The sequence below is a fragment of the Bos indicus genome, chromosome 15 (assembly GCF_029378745.1).
Source record: "Bos indicus isolate NIAB-ARS_2022 breed Sahiwal x Tharparkar chromosome 15, NIAB-ARS_B.indTharparkar_mat_pri_1.0, whole genome shotgun sequence".
Taxonomy (NCBI): Eukaryota; Metazoa; Chordata; class Mammalia; order Artiodactyla; family Bovidae; genus Bos; species Bos indicus.
Window position 1 is genome coordinate 40,610,529 of NC_091774.1, and position 26,975 is coordinate 40,637,503.

The window sequence follows — 26,975 nt, forward strand, 5'->3', positions numbered from 1 at the left end:
TCTGAGTGAACTCCGGGAGTTGGTGATGCACAGGGAGGCCTGGTGTGATGCGATTCTTGGGGTTGCAAAGAGTCGGACACGACTGAGCGACTGAACTGAACTGAATAGGAAATAATGTTGTCTGCTATTCAGTTCAGTTCAGTTCAGTTGCTCAGTCGTGTCCGACTCTTTGCAACCCCATGAATGCAGCACGCCAGCCTCCCTGTCCATCACCAACTACCGGAGGTCACTCAGACTCATGTTCATCGAGTCGGTGATGCCATCCAGCCATCTCATCCTCTGTCGTCCCCTTCTCCTCCTGCCCCCAATCCCTCCCAGCATCAGAGTCTTTTCCAGTGAGTCAACTCTTCACATGAGGCGGCCAAAGTACTGGATTTTCAGCTTTAGCATCATTCCTTCCAAAGAAATCCCAGGGCTGATCTCCTTCAGAATGGACTGGTTGGATCTCCTTGCAGTCCAAGGGACTCTCAAGAGTCTTCTCCAACACCACAGTTCAAAAGCATCAATTCCTTGGTGCTCAGCTCTCTTCACAGTCCAACTCTCACATCCATACATGACCACAGGAAAAATCATAGCCTTGACTAGACGGACCTTTGTTGGCAAAGTAATGTCTCTGCTTTTCAATATGCTATCTAGGTTGCTCTTGGATTCACCTAATCCATTCTCCACAACTCACTGGAGGACTGACAGGACTTTCTGAAGCATGTTTAAAATGTCTTTTCTCCTCATTTTGAGGAGAAACTAATGAAAGTTCACCATCCATCAATGGTCCCCATATAGCTTATATTATCTTACTTCTCAGTAGTTGTAGCTTATCCAAGTCAAATGCCTCTTGAGTAATTCTTTGAAGACAAAATTGCCTAGTAGAAAATAGGTTATGGAAAAGCCTGAATGAATTTTTATCGTTCCCCTGTAGATACACAGTCAGGTTATATTCCACTTTTTCCCCATTTGTAATAAAGTTGCAGTAAACATCCTGTGTGTGTATGTATGTATATCTGTATTACCAACTGATTTTTACTGGTAAAAATAGAAGTTATTGTCTTACAAATTTTCTTCTTGAATACAGTCATCTTACCAAATTCCTTTATTATTCTTTGGGTTTTCAATATTCTCTAGGCACACAAATAACATAAAACATTACTGTCCCTATTGTGTAAGCTTATGTCACTTATTTCAATTTTATGACATTTTAAGATAGATTTCTTTGAGAGTCTCTTCTATTGTTTCTACCCTTCATATTATTTTAAAAATATTCAACCCTTAAAATTTAAGAGATCTACTCAAATAGTCCTACAGTTAAATAACTTCATTCAGTGTTACTAAGAATTTATAGATAATTTCTTTTTAAAGTCTTTAGTTTTTTTCCCCTTTATTCAGCTAATTTCAGCTAGTTCTATGAAAATTTCCATTACCAAATTCTTATTCTTCCAGGAAATTGTTTCTCTCATGTTATTATAGTTCTGAAAATTGTTCATCATTAGTTTAACTTGTTGTAAAGTAGTAGACATGATTTTGAAATAGGATGCTATTTAGAAAATTTTCTCAGGTAGGATTATATTGTAAATCTTTCAGTTGTTTTTGAAGTTAGCATCCAAATAGGCTTTTGCAGAGGTTATTTATAGAAACAATGAAACAGTATTCAAAAAGTTCTCAAATATCAAAACAGGGCAGAATAAACTCAAGTATTCTGAATGGTTGTCATTCAGAATTGTTAGAATTGTTAGATATTCTAACAAACACAGTCACCACATATATCATACTATATAAATGTAACCACCCTTCAAAGAATTAGAATACATCAACTACTCCTTCCAATATGAACAATTCCTAAGTTATTATATTTTTGTTTCCAAAAACATGGAGAGGGCTAGTTTAAAAAAGTTTTTTTTATTGTATTATGGTCAAAGAATTTGGTCTGTATAGCTTGTTGAGGCTTTATGGACATAGTCAAAATTTGTAAGTGTTCCATGCAGTTGAAAAGAATGAGAATACTCATTTGGAGGTGTTGCTGGTCATTTAGATTGTCTAGGTCTTCTCTAGTTTTATGAACTTTTTCTTAATGTGTTATTAAAAGAAATATGTTAATGGTAGATTTGTCAAGTTCTTGTAATTCTGACCAACATTTAAAATTTTTATATAGTAACATTTAATGCATAAAATGTTTTAGTTTTAAAATGTCCTTGAAAGTGAAAGTGCAGTCGCTCAGTTGTGTCCGACTCTGTGCGACCCCATGGACTGTAGCCTACAATGTTCCTCTGTCCATGGGATTTTCCAGGCAAGAGTACTGGAGTGGGGTGCCATTTCCTTCTCCAGAGGATCTTCTCAACCCAGGGATCGAACCTGGGACTCCCACATTGTAGGCAGATGCTTTACCATCTGATCCACCAGGGAAATTCAAAATGTCCTTATTTCCTAGTAATGTTAGTCTCATTAATAATGTAGAGACTCTTCCACAGCAATGTTTTTCTCCTTAGTCTATTTCATATTAAAATAGTTACCCAGCTTTCTTTTAATTAGTATTGTCTAGTAGATATGATTATTTCCATTTTTTCTTTCAACCCTTCTGTATCCTCATATATTAAAGACTATGTCTAGTAAACAGCATATAGAAAGATTTTTTGTTATCTAGTGTGACAATCTTTTAAAAGCATAGAGCCAATTTACATTGATTGGGTTTACAAATATACTTGGATTCACTTGTATCAGCTTATTTTGAACTTTCTGTTACTCTATTTTTCTGATTCTTTATGTCCCACTTTCATCCTTGTCATCTCTTAGATTAAGGCTTCTATTCCCTCTCATTTTCTCCTTATTAAAAGTAGGGAGGCTATATACTCTGTCTTATTGTTTTAGTGGTTTCCTTAGAAGTTTTATCATGTGTGTTTAACTTACAGTCTTATGCTAGTCTCTTTATCCACGTACTAAATAATACAAGGACCTCAGTACACTAACTAATCACTATTCCTGACTTAAGTGCTATAGTTGTCTGGGATTCTGATTCTACTATATCTTCATTTTTTGTTGCATTTCATATCTTTTCTGGGGGTTCATTTTCCTTCTTTGTGGAGAATACTCTAGAAATTCCTTTTAGTGAGGGTCTGTTGGTTGTAAACCCTCTCACTTCATGTTTGTTTAAAATGCCTTAATTTTCTCCCCATTTTTAAAAGTTTTTTTTTTTTTTTCCTGGATATAAACTTGTAAGTTAACAATATTTTTCTGCACTTTGAAAATTTTCATTCCAATAGCCTTGGGATTTTATTGTTCCTGATAAAAGACAGCTTTCAGTCTGTTGTTATAGGTAATCTCTTTTTTTCTCTTTGCTTTTGATCTTTTCTTTGCCTTCAGTGTCTTAGGTTTCATTATGAAGATTTCTGATTATTTGTCGTGTTTGGGATACTCTAAGATTCCTGAATCTAGACTTCATATCTTCCATCAGTTCTGAAATTTTTAATTCACTATGTCTTTAATTATTATCTATACACCATTCTCTTTGTTTTCTCCTGCTAAAATTCCAATTGGCCATGTGTTGGATTTTCTTAATCTCTGTTTTTAATTCTCATTTTCCACTCCATTGTCTTTCTCACATTGCATTCTGGGTAATTTCTTCAGTGCCATATTCCAGCTCATCAATTCCTAATCAGCTGTGTCTAATCCATTGAAGTTTCTAATTACATTATTCCATTTTTTCCCATTTCTAGAAGTTCGATTTAGTTTTCTCTCATAGTTTGCTTGTCCAATTTTGATAGTTACTTGTGCTTTTATCATCCTTTCAATAGTCTTAAAACTTCTGACATATTAAATGTATTTTATATTCCATAACTGATCAATTGCTCATATCTATAGCATTTGTGGGATGAATCTGTAGTTTATTGTTTTGGCTGATGCTGTCATACTGGCTTACTTTCATGTGTTTGGTGATTTCTGATCTTGAGCTCATTTACCTTGGAATTTTATCTCTGGGAATTTTTTGTAGCCTGGGTTTAAGGTTCATCCTTTTAAAGAGGCATATGTTTGCTCCTGCCTTGGGAAGCACTAAAAACTTGGAACAGGTTTTAACTACATTTTCAGCTTGGGGCATTTAAAACCACATAAGTACTGTGAATTCTAGTCCAAAATGTGTGTGAGTACAGACATTTGATGATAAGGAATTATCAGTGCAGACTTCTTTCTTGTGTCCTATTCACGTCCAAGGCTGAGACAGACATTTATCCTTACTTACCCTCTCTGTGGGACAAGATTTTCTATTTCACCCATTGAAAGTGTTACACTTCAGAGACCCTGGTGTATACTCAGGAGCATCTGATCCAATTCCCCTTCCTTTCAGGCTCTCTCTCTTGACCCTGTAAGTGTGAGCCATTAAACCTCAGGCTAATTACTGTTTAGAAATTAACACTTATTTTACTGGATTTACACTTCCTTGTTGTTCTTGGCATCAGTAGGATTTCATTCCTTTCCAGTTAAGCCATACAATACAAAAAAATATGTGTTTTTTAAGGTTTATATTAAAGTATGCAGGCCAAGAAGATTTGCTTCAACATTTAGTGAGCCATAATGTTCAGCCTGGAAACCTATTTCCTTATCTTATTACATTAGCTTGCATATCCAAAACACTTATCATGGTGGTGATAGCCACCCTCTCTGACTTGTTCCTAATGCCGTGCCTTTGATATTTCACTATTTAATGTGTTCACTGTTAAGTTTTGTATAAATGGTCTTTATCATATTTAGGTAGTTTCCTTCTCTTCCTGTTACACTTGGGAGAGCTGTTGAAATGTATGACGTATTATTATTTGACATCTACTGAGAGATTTAGTTTTGCTATTGAAATTTACATGTGTACTTTAAAATTGAGAATATACAAACACCGAAAAAATTCAGGCTGTGAAAATTAAGTCCCTTCTTCCCTCTGCTGTCCCAAATACCCCAGTTCCACACTATGGAGAGTTTTTGTGACTCACCAGAGATACTCTCTACGTACTCAAATATTAGATGTGTCTCAATGCACAGACACATTGACACAACACTTCTGCACCATGCTGTTTTTTTTTTACTTAGTGAGACACTCTGGAGAGCTTCTCTACTACTTATAAACAAAAGAATAAGAATAAAAAGACTTTCATCCAGCTTTTGAGTTTTTCAGAGACCAGAAAATGTCCCCTCCAATTTAAGAATAGCAGTAAACATTATCTTCAATCATCTTAGAATCAATGACTATCATAGCAACAGCCAGGGCAGTGCTATCCAAAAGAAATTTTGATGGAAATGCTCATTTCTGCACTATTCAATACGGTAGCCACTAGACATATTTGGCAAGGGAGCATTTGAAATGGAGTTGGTGTGACTAGGTAAATGAATTTTTAATTTCTTTTAATAACTACATGTGGTTAGTGGGTACTCTTTGAACAGCTCTACTGTAAAGCTGTACAGGTCATCTTCCTGGTTTTACAGAAGAGTGACCCAAGTTGCAGAGGAATGTTTTCGTGGCAGAACCAGGATTGGAACTCCGATCTATCTTGCTTTTCATTACTCTTTCAATTGTAGCATAGCTACTACTTCAGCCTAAGTACTTTTTTGGGTGTGGGGAAGAGATTCTCAAAACCAGTATGACCAAACCCTTCAAGATGCTGTTCCTCCTGGGATTCATGGAATCATCCCTATTTAACACTCACCATTTAGAGTATAGCATCATTGACTCAATGGACATGAATTTGAGCAAACTCTGGGAGACAGCAGAGGACAGGGGAGCCTGGTGTGCTGCAGTTCAAGGGGTTGCAAAAAGGTGGACATGACTTAGTGACTGAACAACAACAAGGCAGAGTCAGCCTACTCTACATTCGGCTGCTCATTCCACACATCACTAGGTTCTCTCAGGAGATGGGAATACCAGACCATACTACCTGCCTCCTGAGAAAATCGTATGAAGACCAAGAAGCAACAGTTGGAACTGGACATGGAGCAATGGGCTGGTTCAAATTTGAGAAGACTATGTCAAGGCTGTATGTTGTCACCCTGTTTATTTAACTTATATGCAGAGTGGTGGTGGTGGTTTAGTCGCTAAGTTGTGTCTGACTCTTGCAACTCCAAGGACTGTAGCCTTCCAGGCTCCTCTGTCCATGGGATTTTCCAGGCAAGAATACTGGAATGGGTTGCCATTTCCTTCTTCAGGGGATCTTCTCAACCCAGGGATCAAACCTGGGTCTCCTGCATTGCAGGCAGATTCTTTACCCACTGAGTACATCATGTGAAATGCTGGGCTGGGTGACTCATAAGCTGTAATCAAGATTGCTGGGAGAAATATCAACAACTTCAGATATGCAGATGATATACTTTAAAGGCAGAAAGTAAAGAGGAATTAGAAAGCCTCCTGATGAAGGTGAAAGAGGAGAGTGAAAAAGTTGGCTTAAAACTCATGTAGAAAACTAAGATCATGGCATCTGGTCCCATCACTTCATGGCAAATAGATGGGGAAACAGTGGTAACAGTGACAGACTTTATTTTCTTGGGCTCCCCAAATCCCTGCAGATGGTGACTGCAGCCATGAAATTAAAAGATACTTGTTTCTTGGAAGAAAAGTTATGACCAACCTAGACAACATTTTAAAAAGCAGAGACATTACTTTGCCAACAAAGGTCCACCTAGTCAAAGCTATGGTTTTTCCTTTTTTTGTTGTTGTTTTTTTATTTTAATTTTATTTTTAAACTTTACATAATTGTATTAGTTTTGCCAAATATCAAAATGAATCTGCCACAGGTATACATGTGTTCCCCATCCTGAACCCTCCTCCCTCCTCCCTCCCCTGTAGTCATGTATGGATGTGAGAGTTGGCCTGTAAAGAAAGCTGAGCACCGAAGAATTGATGCTTTTGAATTGTGGCACTGGAGAACACTCTTGAGAGTCCCTTGGGCAGCAAGGAGACCCAACCAGTTGATCCTAAAGGAAATCAGTCCTGAATATTCATTGGAAGGACTGATGCTGAAGCTGAAACTCCAGTACTTTGGCCACCTGATTCGAAGAACTGCCTCATTTGAAAAGACCCTGATGTTGAGAAAGATTGAAGGTGGAAGGAGAAGGGGACGACACAGGACGAGATGGTTGGATGGCATCATTGACTCAATGGACATGAGTTTGAGTAAACTCTGGGAGTTGGCGATGGACAGGGAGGCCTGGCGTGCTGCAGTCCACGGGGTCGCAAAGAGTCGGATGCAACTGAGCGACTGAACTGAACTGATGAAGGTGGAAGAGGAGAGTGAAAAAGCTGGCTTAAAACTCAACATTCAGAAAACTAAGATCATGGCATCTGTCCCATCACTCCATGGCAAATAGATGGGGATCCAGTGGAAACAGTGACAGATTTTATTTTCTTAGGCTCCAAAATCAATGTAGACAGTGACTGCAGCCACAAAATTAAAAGAAGCTTGCTCCTTGGAAGAAAAGATATGACAAACCTAGACAGCATATTAAAAAGCAGAGACCACTTTGCTGACAAAGGTCCATATGGTCAAAGCGATGGTTTTTTCAGTAGTCATGTACAGATCTGAGAGTTGGACCATAAAGAAGACTGAGTGCTAAAGAATTGATGCTTCGAATTGTTGTGGGAGAAGACTGTCAAACTTGTCAATCCTAAAGAAAATAAAGCCTGAATATTTATTGGAAGGACTGGAAAGACTTCAGCTGAAACTCAAGCTCTAATACTTTGGCCACCTGATGGGAAGAGCCGACTCATTGGAAAAGACCCTGATGCTAGAAAAGATTGAGGGCAAGAGAAGAGGGTAACAGAGGATGAGATGGTTGGATGACATCACTGATTCGGTGCACATGTGTTTGAGCAAACTCAGGGAGATAGTGAAGGACAGGGGAGTCTGGCGTGCTGCAGTTCATGGGGTTGCAAAATGTCAGACAGGACTTAGTGACTGAAAAACAACAGGTTCTCTTGAAGCTTTTCCTTACCCACTGCCACTCCTGTAGTTTGACACCATCATTATCTTGTAAAAAGATGCTTTGCTGGAGTTTCTTCTACTGCCTCTAAGCAATCCTTCTGTGGCTCCTATTTCTGATGGTGCCATTTTGCTCAGAAGCCACCAACAGTGACCACTGCCCACTGAATATAGTCTAAAATTCTTAGTGCAGGGGTCTTCCATGAGGCAGGCTCATGTTTCTTTAAACAAATTTCTCATTTTAGAATGGTTTATAGATTTATAGAAAAGCTGAAATGACAGTTCAGATAGTTCCTACATCCTAAATCCAGGTTCGCCTATCTTTAACCTAGTTTACACTACTATGGTACATTTGTCACAACGAATGAACCGACGCTGGTACATGACTATTAACTAAACTCCATATTTATTTGGGTTTCACTAGTTTTCCCTAACATCTTGTTCTGTTCACACCTCCTCATTACCCGCCTAGACTCCTCTCTTCTAGGATCATTTTTTTTTTCCCCCCAGAGATACCTGTTTCTTCAAAACCTTGACAGTTTTGAGGGATCCTGTGGGTTTTTTTTTCTGTTTTTCTCATGGTTAGACTGGAGATTTGGGAGAGGAAGACCACAGAGGTGAAGTGCCCTTTCATTGCCTCCTATCAAGGGTTCACGCTATGGATGGGAGTTATCACTGGAGACGCAACCTTGATTTGGCCAAAGTAGTGTCTGCGTGAGGTTCCTCCATACCCTGATCACTGGAAGCCAGTCACTAAATTCAGTCCATTTCAAGGGTGGGGAGTTAAATTCTACTTCCTTGAAGGAGTTATAAATTAATAACTTATTTGGAATTATTCTGTAAAGAAGATTTGTCTCTTCTCCTTCATTATTTATTCAGCTATTTACTGATATCAATATGAACTTAAGGATATTATTTTAGACTTTGGGTTATAATCCAACATTATTGTCCCTCATTTTCTTGCTCGAATTAACCATTGGGAACTCTTTTGCATGGGCCCTAAACACTGTCAGCATGCTGCCACACATATATGTGCATATTTTTCCTTAGTGCCTCTTTCTGCACTGCAAGATACTGCAGGCTCATTGGTATGCCCAGCTCCAGTCTCAGAGTCGCCAATACTCCAGAGGCCCTGGTTTCTCTTATTGGAGATCAGTGTCAGAAACCAAGGTCTGGGTGCTGGGTCTCGTCTTCTTTGCTCGCCACATACCCCACCCAACCAATCCTGATGGTCACCGGATGTGCTCCTGTCTCTTTGACACTCTCTCTTCACTCACACCGAAATCTACAGGGGCTTACCAGCAACATTTCTTACTAGAATGTTCTTCTCCTCCTTCATCTGGCTGAAATTCTGCTCCTTCCAGAAGGCCTGATTCAAAACGTCCCCTCTTTGAGGATGCCTTTCTAAATCTTCAACTTGATAGCCCACAGCCCTTCACAGCGCCAGGCTGTGAGTTTCTAAAGGCGGCACTGTGATGCACTTGCCTCTAAAGCTGTACACTCAGCAGCAGCACATAGCAAATCAAGTGGCTATTGCTTGATGAATGTTAATTCATCAAGGACACACATACAGACACCCAACACAAAACTAAAAACCCTCCTGGTCTCATGCTTCAAGAAGATATCCTATTTCAGTCCTAAGCAATTGTGAAAACCAGAAGGGAGAGCCTTGTGGCTTGCATCTCTCAGGACAGGCTTTTTCTGTTCCCAGTTACACACACATATTCATAGATAGGGATCAGGGGAATCAAACAAGCCATAAGGAAACTGGCAGAGCTGTCCCAAGTCAGAAAACCCCAATAAGAAACAGGTAGCAGCCCACGGTCAAGTGAAATGATGATCTGGGGTAAGCATTTCCCTTGAACCCTTCGCCTCCTGCCTCACTCACTCAGTCACATCTACTGCCTCGGTGTTGGGAATGCAAATATAGCAAGGTGTCCATGGATGCACCTGCATACTGAGACACTGGGAAAGCTATCCCACTTTTGGGCAGTTCTGAGACTCTGTAATTGGTGCACTGGGGTAAGAGTACACCCAGGGGAACTGAGGATGTTACATCTATCAGTTAACCTGAAGAGTCTTTGTGTGCGTGCTCAGTCGTGTCAGACTCTTTGGGACCCCGTGGACTGTAGGTTGCCAGGCTCCTATGTCCACAGAATTCTCCATGCAAGAAAACTAGAGTGGGTTGCCATTTCCTACTCCAGGGGATCTTTCTGACCCAGGAATCCAACCCACGTGTCTGGCGCCTCCTGCACTGGCTGGCGGGTTCCTGACCACTAGTGCCACCCGTGCAGCCGAGAAGAGGTTAATCCTGGGATAAAAGAGGAGGTGAATTTCCACACAGGGTAGGGAGAAACTTCTTCATTAGGGGTGGGGTGGGAAGCTTTTTTTCTGAGGTGTGGAAAGGGCTGGAGCCACTGCTGTGAGAGCACAGGGGTGGGTACCACGAAGAGGTAGGCCAGAGCGGCCAGCAGCTGGTTTTTCCCAGGTGGCTACAGCAACGGTACAGAGAAATGGCCGGCGTCGGGAGGAGCAGTCTTATAGCAGAAGCTGCACCCTCCGGTCTCCCTAAATGATGCTGATACCCCTTTCCAGGCTCCCTGTGTTCACCTGCCACTGCGGGCAGCTCTCAGCATGCTGATGATTCCTGTCTCCAGCTCTGAAGCTCTCTCCTTCTCTACCAGGAGTACATTCCAGGGGTTCTTAATTCCCACACAGTCCTCATCTGCACAGTGATGGGAGCCTTAGGATAAATGCCCCTGCTCCCTTTCCTGATTTTGATGGGTGGTGACCCCCGCAGCACTGAGCCTTGGTTGCAAACACAGCTGTCATTCTTATCAATGCACACTTAATGGTGTTTCTCTCTTCCTCTCTTACATTCTCCACTTCATTACTTATATTTTCTAAGATTACCCATCACATAAACTTCTTCCACCTATGTCCTTGTTTCAGCATCTCCTTTCAGGAAAACTTCGTCAGCTCTGTTGCCAGGACAAGAGGGAAGGTGCAGACGACAGAGGCAGAAATGGGCAGCTGGGTTAGGCAGCTTGGAAAGAAGGACCTGCAGAAGGCTGTGCCAGAAGAATTTCCCAGGTATGCCTAGGGACTCAGAAAGCAGACCAGGCACTGATGCTGAGCAAGTGGCATCTGGCCACACAGTGGAGCACTGGGTACGCTGCTGCCCTCTCAGAGCTCATGATCAGAGAGCACCCAGCCAGATGGTCCACCTGTCACCGCAGGGATGCTCACCTATTCAGAACTTCACCACAGCAATGATATACACACACAAACACACACACACCTGTTGGTCCAGAGATCCCTGTCTGTCAGGGATGCTCACCTATTCAGAACTTCACAACAATCACACACACATACACACACACACATACACACACCTGTTGGTCCAGAGATCCCTGCCTTGGCATCTTGCTCATTTCTGAGTTGAGCCCTTGCTGCACGATATCATCAGCATGGATTCCCAGATTCCAGATCTGTATCCTGCTCCCAAGATGTGACTTGGCATATCTGGCCTCCTGGAGGCCCCTATGCCGTTTTATTTTTTCTAAGTGCCAGTATTTCATAGTTGGTTTATTAGTCCCAAACTCAGTTCCCTCCTGCTCTCCATGCCCAGCCCCAGTACAATTTTAAGCTAAATTTATGGAAATATTCATGCCTGATTCACCTTGATACCACCAGGTAATAGTACTGTCCTTACACATGGACGTTTATTTGAGCAACAAAGAGCAATTTCAAAACACTCAGTCATATACCCTGATATTGACTTCTAAACACCATTCTCAAATTCAAGAAACTGGGCCTCCTTGGAGAAGTAGTTGATTCTAGGGTCAGAGTAAAAGTGAAATATAAGATGAGCCTGGAGCATCTTATGATATTAGAAAGTAAGAAAATGCTCAGGAAAAAAAAAAAAATAAGTAAAGGGCAGTATGTACAGGAGGTACTTGGAGCCAACCCGAAAGAGCTCCTGGTGCTCAAAGCTGGAAGTATATGAACAAACCAAGAATAATGACAATAATGATTATAATGTTTGTAATGATTATAAGAAATGGTATGGACCTAACAGAAGCAGAAGATATTAAGAAGACGTAGCAAGAATACACAGAAGAACTGTACAAAAAAGATCTTCATGACCCAGATAATCACGATGGTGTGATCACTCACCTAGAGCCAGACATCCTGGAATGTGAAGTCAAGTGGGCCTTAGAAAGCATCACTACAAACAAAGCTAGTGGACGTGATGGAATTCCAGTTGAGCTATTTCAAATCCTGAAAGATGATGCTGTGAAAGTGCTGCACTCAATATGCCAGCACATTTGGAAAACTCAGCAGTGGCCACAGCACTGGAAAAGGTCAGTTTTCATTCCAATCCCAAAGAAAGGCAATGCCAAAGAATGCTCAAACTACTGCACAATTGCAGTCATCTCACATGCTAGTAAAGTAATGCTCAAAATTCTCCAAGCCAGGCTTCAGCAATATGTGAACCGTGAACTTCCAAATGTTCAAGCTGGTTTTAGAAAAGGCAGAGGAATCAGAGATCCAATTGCCAAGATTCGCTGGATCATCAAAAAAGCAAGAGAGTTCCAGAAAAACATCTATTTCTGCTTTATTGACTATGCCAAAGCCTTTGACTGTGTGGATCACAATAAACTGTGGAAAATTCTGAAAGAGATGGAAATACCAGACCACCTGACCTGCCTCTTGAGAAACCTATATGCAGGTCAGGAAGCAACAGTTAGAACTGGACATGGAACAACAGACTGGTTCCAAATAGGAAAAGGAGTATGTCAAGGCTGTATATTGTCACCCTGCTTATTTAACTTCTATGCAGAGTACATCATGAGAAACGCTGGGCTGGAAGAAGCACAAGCTGGAATCAAGGTTGCTGGGAGAAATATCAATAACCTCAGATATGCAGATGATACCACCTTTATGGCAGAGAGTGAAGAAGAACTAAAGAGCCTCTTGATGAAAGTGAAAGAGGAAAGTGAAAAGGTTGGCTTAAAGCTCAACATTCAGAAAACTAAGATCATGGCATCCAGTCCCATCATTTAATGGCAAATAGATGGGGAAACAGTGGAAACGGTGTCAGACTTTTTTTTTTTTTGGCTCCAAACTCACTGCAGGTGGCAATTGCAGCCATGAAATTAAAAGACACTTACTCCTTGGAAAGAAAGTTATGACCAACCTAGACAACATATTGAAAAGCAGAGACATAACTTTGCCAACAAAGGTCCATCTAGTCAAGGCTATGGTTTTTCCAGTGGTCCTGTATGGATGTGAAAGTTGGACTGTAAAGAAAGCTGAGCGCCAAAGAATTGATGCTTTTGGACTGTGGTGTTGGAAAAGACTCTTGAGAGTCCCTTGGACTGCGAGGAGCTCCAACTAGTCCATCCTAAAGGAGATCAGTCCTGGGTGTTCTTTGGAAGGACTAATGTTGAAGCTGAAACTCCAATACTTTGGCCACATGATGCAAAGAGCTGACTCACTGGAAAGACCCTGATGCTGGGAAAGATTGAGGGCAGGAGGAGAAGGGGACAACAGAGGATGAGATGGTTGGATGGCATCACTGAGTCAATGGACGTGAGTTTGGGTGGACTCCAGGAGTTGTTGAGGGACAGGGAGGCCTGGCGTGCTGTGGTTTATGGGGTTGCAGAGTTGGACATGACTAAGTGACTGAACTGAACTGAACCGAATGATTATAAAGTAAGTATCCTTGTATCCACACTAATATAAATAAATACTGTATACATATGTAAGTCCTATCCTTACAGAAGACTTTGAATTAATAAACGTAGAAGGAATGGGAGAATAGGAAAATAGAAAACCTCCTTAGACCACCACAGCAATAACCAGCAGATATGCTCCACCGATTATAGTTAGTGGGACGAGTCTAAGAAAAAACAAGATATTTTCAAAGTCTTAAAGTATTTCCCTGCAAATAAGTTAATAACAAAGAGTAAAGTAGTAAAACTTTATAGTGAAGAAAGCCTGGCCACACCACCTTAACTGAGTGGTCAAGGTTAATGTCACAAGTGAGCAGTCACAGTAACATTGTGTCTGCCCTGAAATGATGCGCTGAGGACACATCAGCTCTGTGCTACCCCTCCCCAAACGTACAACTCTAATCATGAGAACACACCAGACAGAACCAAATTGGGGTCCATTCTGCAAAATAACTAACCAGTCCTCCTCAAAAGTGCCAAGGTCATGAAAGATAGGAGATGTGACAACTGAATGTAATGGGGGATTCTGGGTTTACCTCCTAGAACCAAGAAAAGACATGAATGTAAAAACTAGTGAAATCCAAATAAATTCTGCAATCCAGTTAAGCACTGTCCTGAGACTGATTTCTTAGTTTTGATGCTTACCGTCTGCTTGCTGAGATGTTGACATTAGAGGAAGCTGAGTAAAGGGAGACGGGAAACCTCTTGGCTGTCTCTGCAACTCTATTAAAATTATTTCAAAATAAAAAAAGTTTTAAAGAAACACTGACAAATGGGCTATGAGTGTAAGTGGTAAGACAAATAGTGAAATATAAAGAAGATCTGGGAGAACTTCAGAATGCTCCCAAGGCAGGAAACAGCTTAACGTAAGAAAAGGAGTTTGGAGCCAGAGAAGTTAAGACAAATGATGAGGCTCTGAGCTACGGAGGCAGCAGTGGGGTTGGAAAATATTGGTGACAGCCACACTGACCCAGGGCGCAGTTAGCCAGGCACTTCTACAAACGCTGCACGTGTTCTACTGCTGCTGCTAAGTCGCTTCAGTCGTGTCCGACTCTATGCGACCTCATAGACGGCAGCCCACCAGGCTCCCCCGTCCCTGGGATTCCCCAGGCAAGAACACTGGAGTGGGTTGCCATTTCCTTCTCCGATGCATGAAAGTGAAAAGTGAAAGTGAAGGCGCTCAGTCGTGTCCGACTCTGTGCGACCCCATGGACTGCAGCCTACCAGGCTCCTCCACCCATGGGATTTTCCAGGCAAGAGTACTGGAGTGGGGTGCCATTGCATGTGTTCTAGCTGATTGAGAAATGAGATGGGTGTGACACGTATATATGGGAATACAGTTGTCAGAACTGTGACCAACAGAATATGAAGGAAGAAGGAGCAATTCAGGATTACCCCCAGATTTCTAATCTGGGCTTGTAATAGCATTCCTCAAGGGGGAAAAGAAAATGGGTTTGGGGAGGAGGAAGATAAGCAGAGTTGGGGGCAGGCGGGTTACAGGTGCCTATGTGACATGCAGGTGGGCAGGCTGGAAAGGCAGGGAAGAGATAACCTTACTCACAGCTTCAAAGAGAGAGCTATTCCAAGATAGAGATCTGAGGCTGATGATCATATAGTTGATGGGTGAAACTGTAGGAACAGACAAAATCTCCCAGGAAGAAGGTATGAAAGAAAAAGAGAAGGAGGCCAAGGATGGAAGCTGGAGGAAACCCAACCATTATGGAGAGAAGAACAGAGGAGGAGGACGGCTGAGAAGCGGGTGTCAGAGGTGGAAGAGGAACGGCAACGCGAGGCCACAGAGACCGTCGGGTGGGAAGGCAGGTGAGATGCTCGGTAGGGTCAAGTGTCACCACGCAAGAGGGACTCTCAGGTGACACTGGTGGCGTGGGAAGGAAACGTTGATGGCAAGGTGGTGGCACCCAGCCCGTACCTCAGGAGGGAATGCTTAGTGGTGGGGAAGCAGGGCGAGGGAGTGCCAACCATTATTTTGAGAAATGTGGTTGGGCATGAAGAAAGGAAAATAGCCAGAGGGGACCTCAAGGTCAGAGGGGTCACCCCAAACCCCCATCTCCAGACCGCCTCCTCCCAGGAGCTCCTGATGCATATTTTAAACTGCAAACGAGTTCTCTCCAGTGGGCATGCTGTCTGTGGCTTCTGAATGTGTATGTCTAGCCTTAGACCCACACTTACATTAACAAAAGAGGCATCAGCTCTGTTTTTAATCACCTTTTCAACATGAAGTTTGAGATCTGAGGTGGTCTAACCTGACTGCACTTGATGCCTGACTCGGGGCAGCATGGATGATGCTGGGCTGTTTTGTAACCATTCCCAGAGGGGACACTGCTTCATGACCGTGTTCCATTACCCCACAGCCATGTCCCACCCCTGCTTGTGAAGGCCAGCAGACAGTGTCACGTCCCAACTAGAAATTTGGTGGTGCAATTAAAAGCTACAAATGTTAGGAGAGGTCATCAGTGAGGCTCAGGGTGCTTCCACATCTGCATGTGCCAAACACGTTCCCCTCTGTGTTCAATTGCATTTACAAGCCTTTAAATATTAATACTCATTAATATTGATGATTGAGTACCAAATGAGCTTAGCCTCCTAGAAATTACTAGATTGTATATTATTCATTCATTTGTTCAGTATACACTGATTAAGTGCTGGGCAATGTGTTATTACTGCAGAAGACCGGAAAAAGGAATATGACATGGCTCCTGCCCTTGAGAAGCCTACATACACTTATACGTGTGTGCTTAGTCGCTCAGTTGGGCCTGACTCTTTATGACCCCATGGACTGTAGCCCACCAGGTTCCTCTGTCCATGGGGATTCTCCAGGCAAGAATACTGGAGTGGGTTGCCATGCCCTCCTCCAGAGGATCCTCCTATTCCAGGGATCAAACTCAGGTCTCCCACATTGCAGGTGGATTCTTTACCATCTAAGCCACCAGGGAAGCTCAAGAATACTGAAGTAGGTATCCTATCATTTCTCCAGGGGATCTTCCTGACCCAGGAATCAAACCAGGGTCTCCTGCAATGCAGGTAGATTCTTTACCAGCTGAGCTACCAGGGAAGCCCATACATTTACATAAACAGCTACAAACAAAATGGAATGTCTTACAATAATAAAGGCATATATATTATGTATACATGTCTTCTGTATCTATAACATAAAAGCATGTATGTTATATATAGGTGTGTGTACCTATATAACAAAGGCATGCATATTATGTACATGTGTGTCTATCTATATAATAAAAGCATGAATGCTTTATATACGTGTGTGTATCTATATCTGAGAGAACACAGAACACATGACTATTTCTTTCAAATGTGACTATGTGGTGAGGGGAGGCACGTTTGGTTGACTCTACAGATAGGAAGAATGAGCAATGATGGTTTCCCTCAGTGGATAAAGGAGGAAGAAAGGCCCCAGAGGCAGAAGAAAAGAAAAGGCAGAAGAAAAGAGGTGTGAATATGCCCGGTGTATGTCATGATATGGCGTGGTGTTCATAAACTACCGTTGAAATGATAGAAGACACTGACTGACTGGGCACTCACTGTGTGTCAGGTGAGAGTCCAAGCATTTTACGTGGCATGAGCCACGCGTGTGAGTGACTGGAGGTGAGGCTGACAAGACAGATGCAGTGCTCTGAATGCCGTGCTAACAGGTCTGGACTTTGTCCCACAGGTAGGGGAGAGTGAGTACTGACAAAATGAGACTTGCAATTAAAAAAGGTTCCTCCACCAGCAGCGCCATCTGGTCACAAAGCCTCCCTCTGCAAAGGGGAATGGGGTGGAGGAGGTGAGATGGGAGGCAAAGAGGTGAGCTTGGAAACTGTTTCAACAGTTCAGACAAATGAAAATGGAAGGGAGGAGGGGATGTGGGAGAGAATTCTGAGCAAGAAATTGGGCCATGGAGACCCCTTGCCCCACAGCCATGGAGGGGCAGGGAAGGGAGGAAGGGGTTCTATTCACTTGGAAGGAAAGAAACATCCTTAGGAAAGAGGATGCGCTCAGTGTGAGGCGCTAGTGGGAAGCTAAGAATGAGAGTCTAGAACTTAGGGCAGCCGTTAGGAGGACAGAAAGTGGGGGACAGAGAGGAGGAGTCCAAATCCAGTCACGATGAGTCTGTCCTCTCCCTACTAATGTCACCCGGAAGTCTCCTTTCCCTCCCCAGCAGCCTCACACTTTCAGAGAACAGCTGCGAACTGACGCAGGGATGCGTACGCTGCAAGAGGCGAGACACCTGGAGACACATGGGAGCCAAGTGTCACAGAGGCCCACACACCTGCGTGCTTGCACCAACTGGAAAGAGATACACAGAGGAACACACACACATACATGGCCATAGATTACAGAGGTATGCATACATGCATGCAAACACACACATACGTACAGGTGACAGAGGTACACAAACACACACACGCAGCTCCATGCACATGTAAATACATCTACAGAGGCCACAGGTGCACAATTTTCTGGAGAGGGTGAAGCATGTTTTCAGTGCGCAGTGGAGTCTTGTCATCTGCCCTGCTGGTGATTCTCACCTGCTAGGCGGAGCAACCCTGTCTGGTCACAAAGCCTCCCTTTGCAATGCATTCATGTAAAACATCCTGAGTACATCTCACTGGTCTGCTAGCCCAAGGCACCCATCCCTATTCCATTCGGTGAACTGTGTCTGGAGAACAGCTCTGAACTAGATTTAAAGACACCCACTGCGACATTCAACTCTCCTCTTACCAAAAAGTTTCTGCAGGACTTGGCCATCATATAAATCTTCAGCCAGGTCTTTCACAATGATTCTTTCTCCAACCAAAACGTCGTTAATCCAGTCAATTAATACCTGCAGAGAGAGAGAGAGAATAAGAGAAGAGTCATAGGGTGTTTCCTTACATACCAGTGTTCTCATCCTGGACAGTGAAAATTTAAATGAACTTCAGATTTTGAAAGGAGCAGAATTATCCACACACCTGAGTATGTGTGCCAGCAGCTGTGAGTGTGAGCCCAACAGTCCTGTTAACCTGCAGGTATAGGCTCTGCTAGTGCTGGTGGCTCCAGTGTCTCTGCTAATACCTCTGGCCCTGCCTTCCCTTCCCCGAATGGCAAGGATCATTCACACAGTGCTCGGCTGTGTGGCTTTGCAGCCAGGAGAGGATGGGCTTTGGAGTCATGCAAACCAGGGTTGAAACCCTCACTTTACCTACTAAAATAATTTGTGCATCTCTGGGATCGATGGACTGGTATGTGTTCGTGTGTGTGTACTTCTGTCATCCATGAACACTGTGTGCATATCTCTATGATTTATGAATCTACGGCAAGCTAGTTATCTACTCTGAACCTCTGACTCCCCACCTCTATAATGGAAGTTGAAGACACCTCCCACACTCGGTGGTAGAAAAGAATTACAGGGTCTCTCTGGTGGTCCAGTAGTTAGGACTCCACACTTCCGCTGCAGAGGGCATGGGTTGGATCCCTGGTAAGGGAACTAAGATCCTACATGCCATACTGAGTGGCCAAAAGTCAAAACCAATATCAGGGGAAAAAAAGAAAGGAATTACATACACCAAGGGCCAAATGTTCAATAAGGGCAGATTTTATTAATAAATAAAGCACTCTCCCATTATGACATCTGGCCAGGTGGTTACTGTCACCCCTATGTTCAGGAGGTAAAACCAAACACAGAAGTAATCATAGCCCCAGCTCCCAGAGCTAACTGTGGGCAGGGACAGGAATAAGCAGACTCTTGTCCACCTCACTCTACAGCACACGTTCTCCTCCCTGCGCCAGGCCTCCTCTCAGTGGGGCTGCATGGCGTCCTCTGTGGTCCGTGTCTTAGCCTCTGTGCACCAGGCATTCAGCAGAGGCGTTCCAGGTGACCAGTCACTCAGTTAATGCACACGGCATCCCGAGAGGCAGGCAGCATCAGTTTCGTTTTTCAGGTGAGGAAACTGAAGCTTGCACAAGGCCACTGCCTTTTTAATTTCAATGTCTTGCTTTATTTATGAAGGTATTATTCATATACGATAAAATTAACCACTTCTAGGTATACAGTGTGATGACTTTTGGTCACTGTACACGGTTATAACCGCACCCACAATCAAGATACAGAACAGTTTCCTCACCCTAAGAAGGTCCCTCTGGTCTCTGTGCTCAGTCACCTCTCCTGATCACAAGCTTCAGGCAAGCACTACAGTTCCGACTTTTTGACCACTTCACCTAAACGGAATATCACCCATTTTTTTGTTGGGGGGGGGGCATGCCACGTGGTATGTGGGATCTTAGTTCCCGACCAGGGATTGAACCCACACCCCTTTGCAGTGGAAGCGTGGAGTCTTAACCACTGGACTGCCAGCGAGGTCCCAGAGCATCACCTTTTGACTTCTTTGACTTCACATAAGCAGATAGTCTTTACAACACAGGCGGGAGCTGGGCTTGGTTTCCACCCTTGAGTGGAGGCTCGGGCTTTCAAAGCACATTGTTCTACTGGCCTAAGGCAGGAGCTTTCATGCTTCCTCCCTTCCTCCTTCCTCTCTCTTCCCCTCCCCCTTCCCTCCTTCTCTCCTTCATCCATCCAACCATCTATGCATCCAGCATTTATTAATATCTGCTATATATCAGTCTGTGCTGGATCCTGAGGGTACAAAAAGACTGTCCCTGATGAAAAAAAAAGGACAATCTTTAACCCCGAGCAGCTCCCCACTTAGTGAAGGAGACCGAGAAGTATATGAGTCGTTGGAACGCCATGCGATGACAACAGTACAGAAGCAAATTAGTGAACCACAGCGGCACACAGAGGGGCTGAGTGACAGCCCCGGGGTTTAGAGAGGGCTTCCCGAAGGACGTGACCTGGCTTTGAAGGGCAAGTAGAGCGCCTGGGCAGAGGGACTGCATGGCCAAAGCCCTGGCGGTGGGAGTGCAGAGCAGCTGTGTGCAGGTGCGCGCCGGGAGCCGCCATGAACAGGTCTGCTGTCCCTGTGGCACCCTTGCCAAGCAGGGATTATTTGAGGTTAAAGAGGCAGCTGGAGCATGGAGATGCCAAACACCACCCCCAGGACTGTGGGCTTCAACCTGCAGTTCATAGGAAGCTACAAACAGGTTTTGAACAGGAAAATGAACATTCAGCTTTGCATTTTGAGTGAATCACTCTGCACCCAGTGCCTTTTGGTCCTGTTTTAAGTGCAGCTTGGAGAAGCTGAAGAAGACAGATACAGGACAGGGAATCAGAAGGGGGAGGAAATAGAGATTTTTTGAGGGTGACCATTGGTCAGTCACTGTGCCAAGTACATTATGCACAGTATGTTATTTCATCATAATCATTTCTGTTTGAATCTCATCTCCTCCACTCATGCCATGACTATAAATGAACAATCACCTGGCTTTTCTGAGACTCAGTTTCCTCATCTGTAAAAGAGATAGAGATGATACTAAATCCAACTTCAGAGGGTACTTTTGAGGGTCCTTGGGAAATGCAGTGAAAGGACTGTGTGAGTGAGAAGATCCTGGCAAATGTGAGTTTTTTGCACTAAATTCTCCAGTGCCTATGGTCAATACCATTCCTTGGGCACCTGTTATGTCCCACCTCTGTTAACCTGCAGATGTCCACCTTCTGGACTGCAAGCTGCCTGTGGCCAGGGACTGCTGTGGATTTCTGTTCTCTCTGCAGTGGCTCGAGTGGTGCCTGCCTACACAGGCTGACTGGTCTAGAGACACCTGTGGAGTTGGAGGCACCTGAACCCCCTTCTAATTTCCTCTTACCTTCATCAGTTCCTGAAGTTTGGGGTCGCTGCGTGAGTTGGGATCCACCATCGTTCGCACTTCATTCTCCTCTTTAAAAAGAAAAGGCAGTCAGCGAGGTGGTGGCTCTGAAGGCATCAGGCTAACCCAGAGAGAACAAGAGACCCCGTTACCCAGCATCGTGTCCTCAGGGTCCAGCTCGAAGGGGATGGGGCTGAGGGGCAGGTTGATGGCGTTCATGCCTTCCTCCTGAAGCTCGGACACTGTAAGAAGGAAGCGCAGCGTTATGCGGCAGCCCATAGCCGTGTTCCACATTGAGGCAGATTGAGAAACGAAAGCACCAAGGTTAGCCTACAGCTGTGGCGCAGCCTGCATCCGATTCCTGCCTCTCCTTGCTAAAAGGAGCAGACTGTCCCCTTCATCTCACTCCTTCTGTCACATCACTTGCTTTCCTAGAAAAATTGGGCATGGACATCTGCTTCCCTTCAGAAATGATCTTGGAATAAATGGAAGCAAAGTGAGCACTGACGTCTTTCTTAAGTCTCTGCCACGCCTCCCTCCTGTCCCTCCTGCCGTCTGGTGCAGAGTGCACGCTTGACAAGTCTTTGCTGACTGGATGCATGAGGTCCCCACGGTGAGGCTCCATTTGAGCCACAGGCCTTTTCCATCCTCAGGTCAACCCTCCTCTGAGTTCTCTCCTGAATTGGCTCCTGTGTATTTTTTCGGACATTTTTCTCCCTCCCTCCCTCCTTCCCACCCCCCCTCCTCCCATCCAGCACTGCTCGAGGATGCCTCATTCTGGCCTCTCCCTGGGCTCTGGATTTATCCCTTCAACCGTAGGGAGTCATGGGCCCTGGGGTCAGGCACCTCACTTCTCCAGGCCTGTTCCCTCAGCTGAACATCAAAAGCTGGACAGGTGACCATCAAGTTCTTTTATACTTTCCCAAATCTTAGAAGTCTACGATTCCACTGTCCTCAAGAAAAATAACGAGAGGTCAGTGACCACTAGATACTTCCAGCCCACCCCCTCCATCCACTGACCTCCACCCCCCACATGAAGCCTTAGTAAAAAAAAAAAAAAAAAATACAAATTCCTACCACAAAACCAGTTGTGTGATGGCCCTTTGCTGAGCACTGACCTTGGATTACTACCTCTCCTAACAGCAGTGGCTCAAATCCCCTCAGTTCTACTCAATTCCAGTTTGGGCAATTCCTTTGCACCAATTAAGCACAGAACAACCATTTTCTCTGAAGGAGCTTGTCACCAAACAGTTCTTAAAGAGGTGATTCAGCAGCTGCAATCAACTTTGGTAAAAGCAATGTCCCATCTTTCCATTTTATTTTTTTGTATTGACTCTGGCCTCACCGATTGCCAGCATACACTTGCAAGTACTCTTAAGCACAGGCAGCTGCTTACAAAGAGTTCTTTCATATTAGCAGACGTCACTGATGGTTGCAGTTGGACAGGGAGCGAGATTGCCTAACAAAGGGAGTGAAACCCACTCTGCCCTAGAGAGACACAACTCGCATTATGAAGCTGGTATTTAGTCCTGTTGCTGTGGGCTCTTGACATTCAGATGGGATATCAGCCAGTCACCATCTTGAATCTCCAAATCCACAGACACCCACCATTCTATATAATTCCCCCCACAAAACATAATTGAAAAATATAAGTGACACTTTCAAGGTTCAAATGATTCTATAAATATGGGCTTGTGTTTGCTTTCCAGCAAAGCACAATTGCTTCTTTAGGCTTTATAATGTCTCCTAGCACTCCTCCTAGGACTAGCCGTTCACTTTTTTTTCCAGGCTGTTTCTCACAAAGAAGCAAGATTTCTACCACTTAACAAGCATCACTACACAGGCAATGGGAAGTGGAAATAAAGTTACATTTCAGTGTGGGTGTGAGACGCGGTTAACTGGCTAGTGAAGAGACTAGCTCTTGCCCAGAACCTTCTCCATCTGTATATTCCACCCCACCCCACCCTGCCACCAGGTCTGTGCAGTCCAATACAGTACCCATTAACCACATGCAGCTATTGAAGTTTAAATGAATTAATAACTCAGTTTCTTAGTTCCACCTGTCACATTTCAAGTGCTCAGTGGCCCCCGTGGGGCAGGCGGCAGCCCATTGGATAGTGCAGATGTAGATTTCCATTATCACAGAAGATTCAGTTGGATGGCGCTATCCTGACTGATGCCATAGGTCCAGATGCTGATGATATCCAAATTTAAATCTCCAGCCTGATGTATGCTGTATTATATATTTTTAAAGTTAATAAGATTGTATTATCTAAAACTGAATCCAAGGCAACAAAATCAGGGATAGGGTAAAAATGCAGCAACTTCCTAGATATTTTTCATTACAAAAACAACCAAGCTCTGTCCTAATTTATTCTTTTGAGTGGTTTTATTTACCCAGCATCACTGGGTTGTGAAAACAAGAGTCAACTCATTATTAAAACAAGAACCAGAAACATACAAAAACAAACAAAATCTCTAGCCTCGGCCTGACCCTGAGCTCCAGACTCACTCAATATCTTCTCTTTTGTCTACTAATGGAGATCTCAGATTTATACATCCAAAACAGAACACGTGATCTTCAGTACCCTTACTTCCACCGTAACAACACATCAAGACTCGTCCACCTTCCTTCTTCTCCTCCTCAGTAAATGGCACTACCATTTGCATAAGAGTTCAAGCCAAAATCTGAGGAATCACCCTTCCCTTCTTTTCCTTACTGTTTACAGCCAATACATTGGCAAGTTTTCTGGGTTCCACCTCCAAAACAGGACCCTATTCCAACCACTTCTCACCAGCTCCATCATCACTATTCTGGTTCAGGCCACCGTTATCTTTCACCTAAATAACCAGAACCACCTTCTAACCTGCCTACTGCTTTCTGATGCATTTTCCCCATGCCAGTCTACTTCCTAGAGCACAATCAGAATGATCTGTAAGGATTAAACACAATCATGCGTTCTCCTGCTTTACGCCCTCCTGTGGCTTCCCCTCATGTGCATGCTTGGTAGGTCAGTCATGTCTGACTCTTATGTGACCCTGTGGACTGTAGCCCGCCAAGCTCCTCTGTCCGTGGGATTTCTCAGGCAGGAATACTGGGGTGAGTCGCCATTTCTTTCTCCAGGGGATCTTCCTGACTCAGGGATTGAATCTGCATCTCCTGCACTGCAGGAGGATTCTTTACTACTGCCACCTGGGAATTCCCAGTATACTCAGAATAAATACTCCTTCCTAAGACCTACAAGACCCTCTGAATAGTCCCCTGCCTCCCTCTTGTGTTGTATTTTCTCCATAGCACTCGTCAGAATCTGAAGTAACTATTATTTCTACATTTATTATCTATCCCCTCCTCAACAGAATGTAAGCTGTGGAAAGACTGGCACTTTTTCTCTTTTGTTCGCGATTAGATCTCTGAAGAGGAGTCAGACTGCCTACATTCAAATCCAGGCTCTACCACTTACTAGTACGTGACTTTGGACAAGTTCATCCATCTTACACCTCAGTTTCCTTATCTGCAAAATGGGGGTAATAATAATATTGCCTACCTCCTAGAGTTGTTGAGAAGATTAAATGAGTTAATACATGTAAAACATTTAGAAGAGTGTCTGGTACCTGGTTAAGAGCTATGTAATTATTTGCAATTATTACTTAAAATGATAAGCACTCAAGGACCATTTGTTGAATAAAATGAATAAACCTGTTAAGACTACCCTTCCACTGCACAGGTTATAAGTTAAAGCACAATTTACCAGAGCAGTGTACAGCATGCAAAGAAGACTTTCAGCCTGTCCTTAGGGGAGAAAACCATACTTTGGCCTGATCCTGTGTGTGCGTGTGTGGGCACATTTCTAGGGCAGAATTTCCAGCTTACCTTTTGTAAAGAGAAAAAAGCTACCTCTGTCCCAAGACTGTTGTCGAGTAAGAGCCAATCTATGAATATAGAGATATTTATACCTCTAACGTGTGACTAGAAACACCATATTTGCAGCCAGGACTCCTAAAGGTGGATCTGAACAGGACCTCTTTTTCTGTGTAGATCATTGTTAGAAATGTTTTTAGATGAAAAATCCCCAGTCAGAAACACTCCCCTCTGCCCTGCCTCTTTAATTCACTCACAGAGACAAAACAAACCCAAGAAGAAAGGCAGAGATATGTTTGCAATTGGAAATGTTTTTTTTCAGGAAATGCTTTGGTACAGGAACATCATTCCCATCCCATTAACTGCTGACTCGGAGCCAACTGTTTGTAAAAGTGAATATGCAAACTGCCCGGCTCAGCCTTGGCCCCCCGCCCCATGGGGCCGCATTAGTGGCCATGTTCCCAAAACAGCCCACGTGCTTTGGAGGTTTCATTTCTATTAAACCAAAGCAGGACCCAGCAGAAGCCCCTCGCCACCCCTGCACTCTGAGAGAGAAAGAGTTGCAATTGAATTTTCTCGGCATAGAATATGAATATGATGTTTTCCCCCGAACCTCTTCTAACCACCTAAAACTAGGTCTGAATGTGCAGCCTTCGGTGTCTCGCGGCGCCATTAGTCATAACTTAATAAACAGATTAAATGCCCGGCTGAAGGTCGGGCTTGGGAGAGCAGGGCAATCGCCTCAACTCCTGAAGCGCTCACCATGAGGGAGGGAGCCTGGCTTTTCTGGGAAACACAGCGTGACTCTGGGTCCAGCTGTGCCGCAGAATAAGGACATGGATGGGCTCTGAAGTCTGAAAGACCTGGATTTGAATCCTACTTCTCCTTTTTATCAGCCATGGGACCTTATGTTGGTGACTTAAACAGTTCAACACGAAATGTGATAGAAAACAATTTTGTTTAAAACAAAGGTGCAGCTGACACTATTAGTTTCTTCCCCAATATTGATTTTATTTTTTCTCTCTCTCTGCTGAAATAATACTCTCTCATTTTGTTCCAGTATACACTGCACAACCCCCTCACCGCCCCCCCCACCCCCCACCACCATGCTTCTAGGTGAGATTTCGATTGAGTTAAGCTCATCATGATAATCTCAATTCCTTTAGCGGTGACTGGCTCAAGCACTGTCATGTAACACAATTCTGGTCAAAGAGCTGTAACTGGAAATTTCTAGAACCTTCTAGAAAAGTTGTCCTTCATTTCAAAAAGAGGCTCAAGGAAAGAGAAGGTATCTTTCTCCTTCTAACCATTCCTGCATCAGGATGTTATGCCTAGATTTATAGTCATGAAGTTAGGTCTGGCCAAAGAAGCTAATACGTTAAGGTTGGCAGGGAAGAAAGAAAGGAGTTCTTGTTGATACTGCTAAGCCACCATCCCTAGAGCCACCCTAGCTTTTTGTGTCTTGCTATAAGTGATAAAGGAAGTTCCTTTTTTGTTTAAGTCAGCTGAGTTGGTGTCTTCTGGGGCTTGGAGCCTTAACTCCCTAATCGGTGCATGGGACACCAAGATTATAAAGTTGATGGATGAAGACAGTAGGTATACAAAGAACAGTAATTTTCCCTTCCTTTTTTTTTTTTTTTTTCCATGAGAAACAGAATAGCTGCAGATATCTCTTATATT

At 43.6% G+C, this 26,975-nt stretch overlaps 1 protein-coding gene across 1 annotated transcript in view; it reads right to left on the reverse strand.

Moving 5' to 3' along the window:
- The window catches only part of PARVA (parvin alpha), a 179,561-nt gene that overhangs the window by 49,043 nt on the left and 103,543 nt on the right, over window positions 1–26,975 (reverse strand). Inside the window, exons 2-4 of the mRNA XM_019975250.2 lie at window positions 21,589–21,678; window positions 21,437–21,507; window positions 18,422–18,524 (exon numbers count right to left, since the gene is read on the reverse strand). Of these exons, the coding sequence (XP_019830809.2) occupies window positions 18,422–18,524; window positions 21,437–21,507; window positions 21,589–21,678 (264 nt within the window). The remainder of the gene's footprint in view (window positions 1–18,421; window positions 18,525–21,436; window positions 21,508–21,588; window positions 21,679–26,975) is intronic.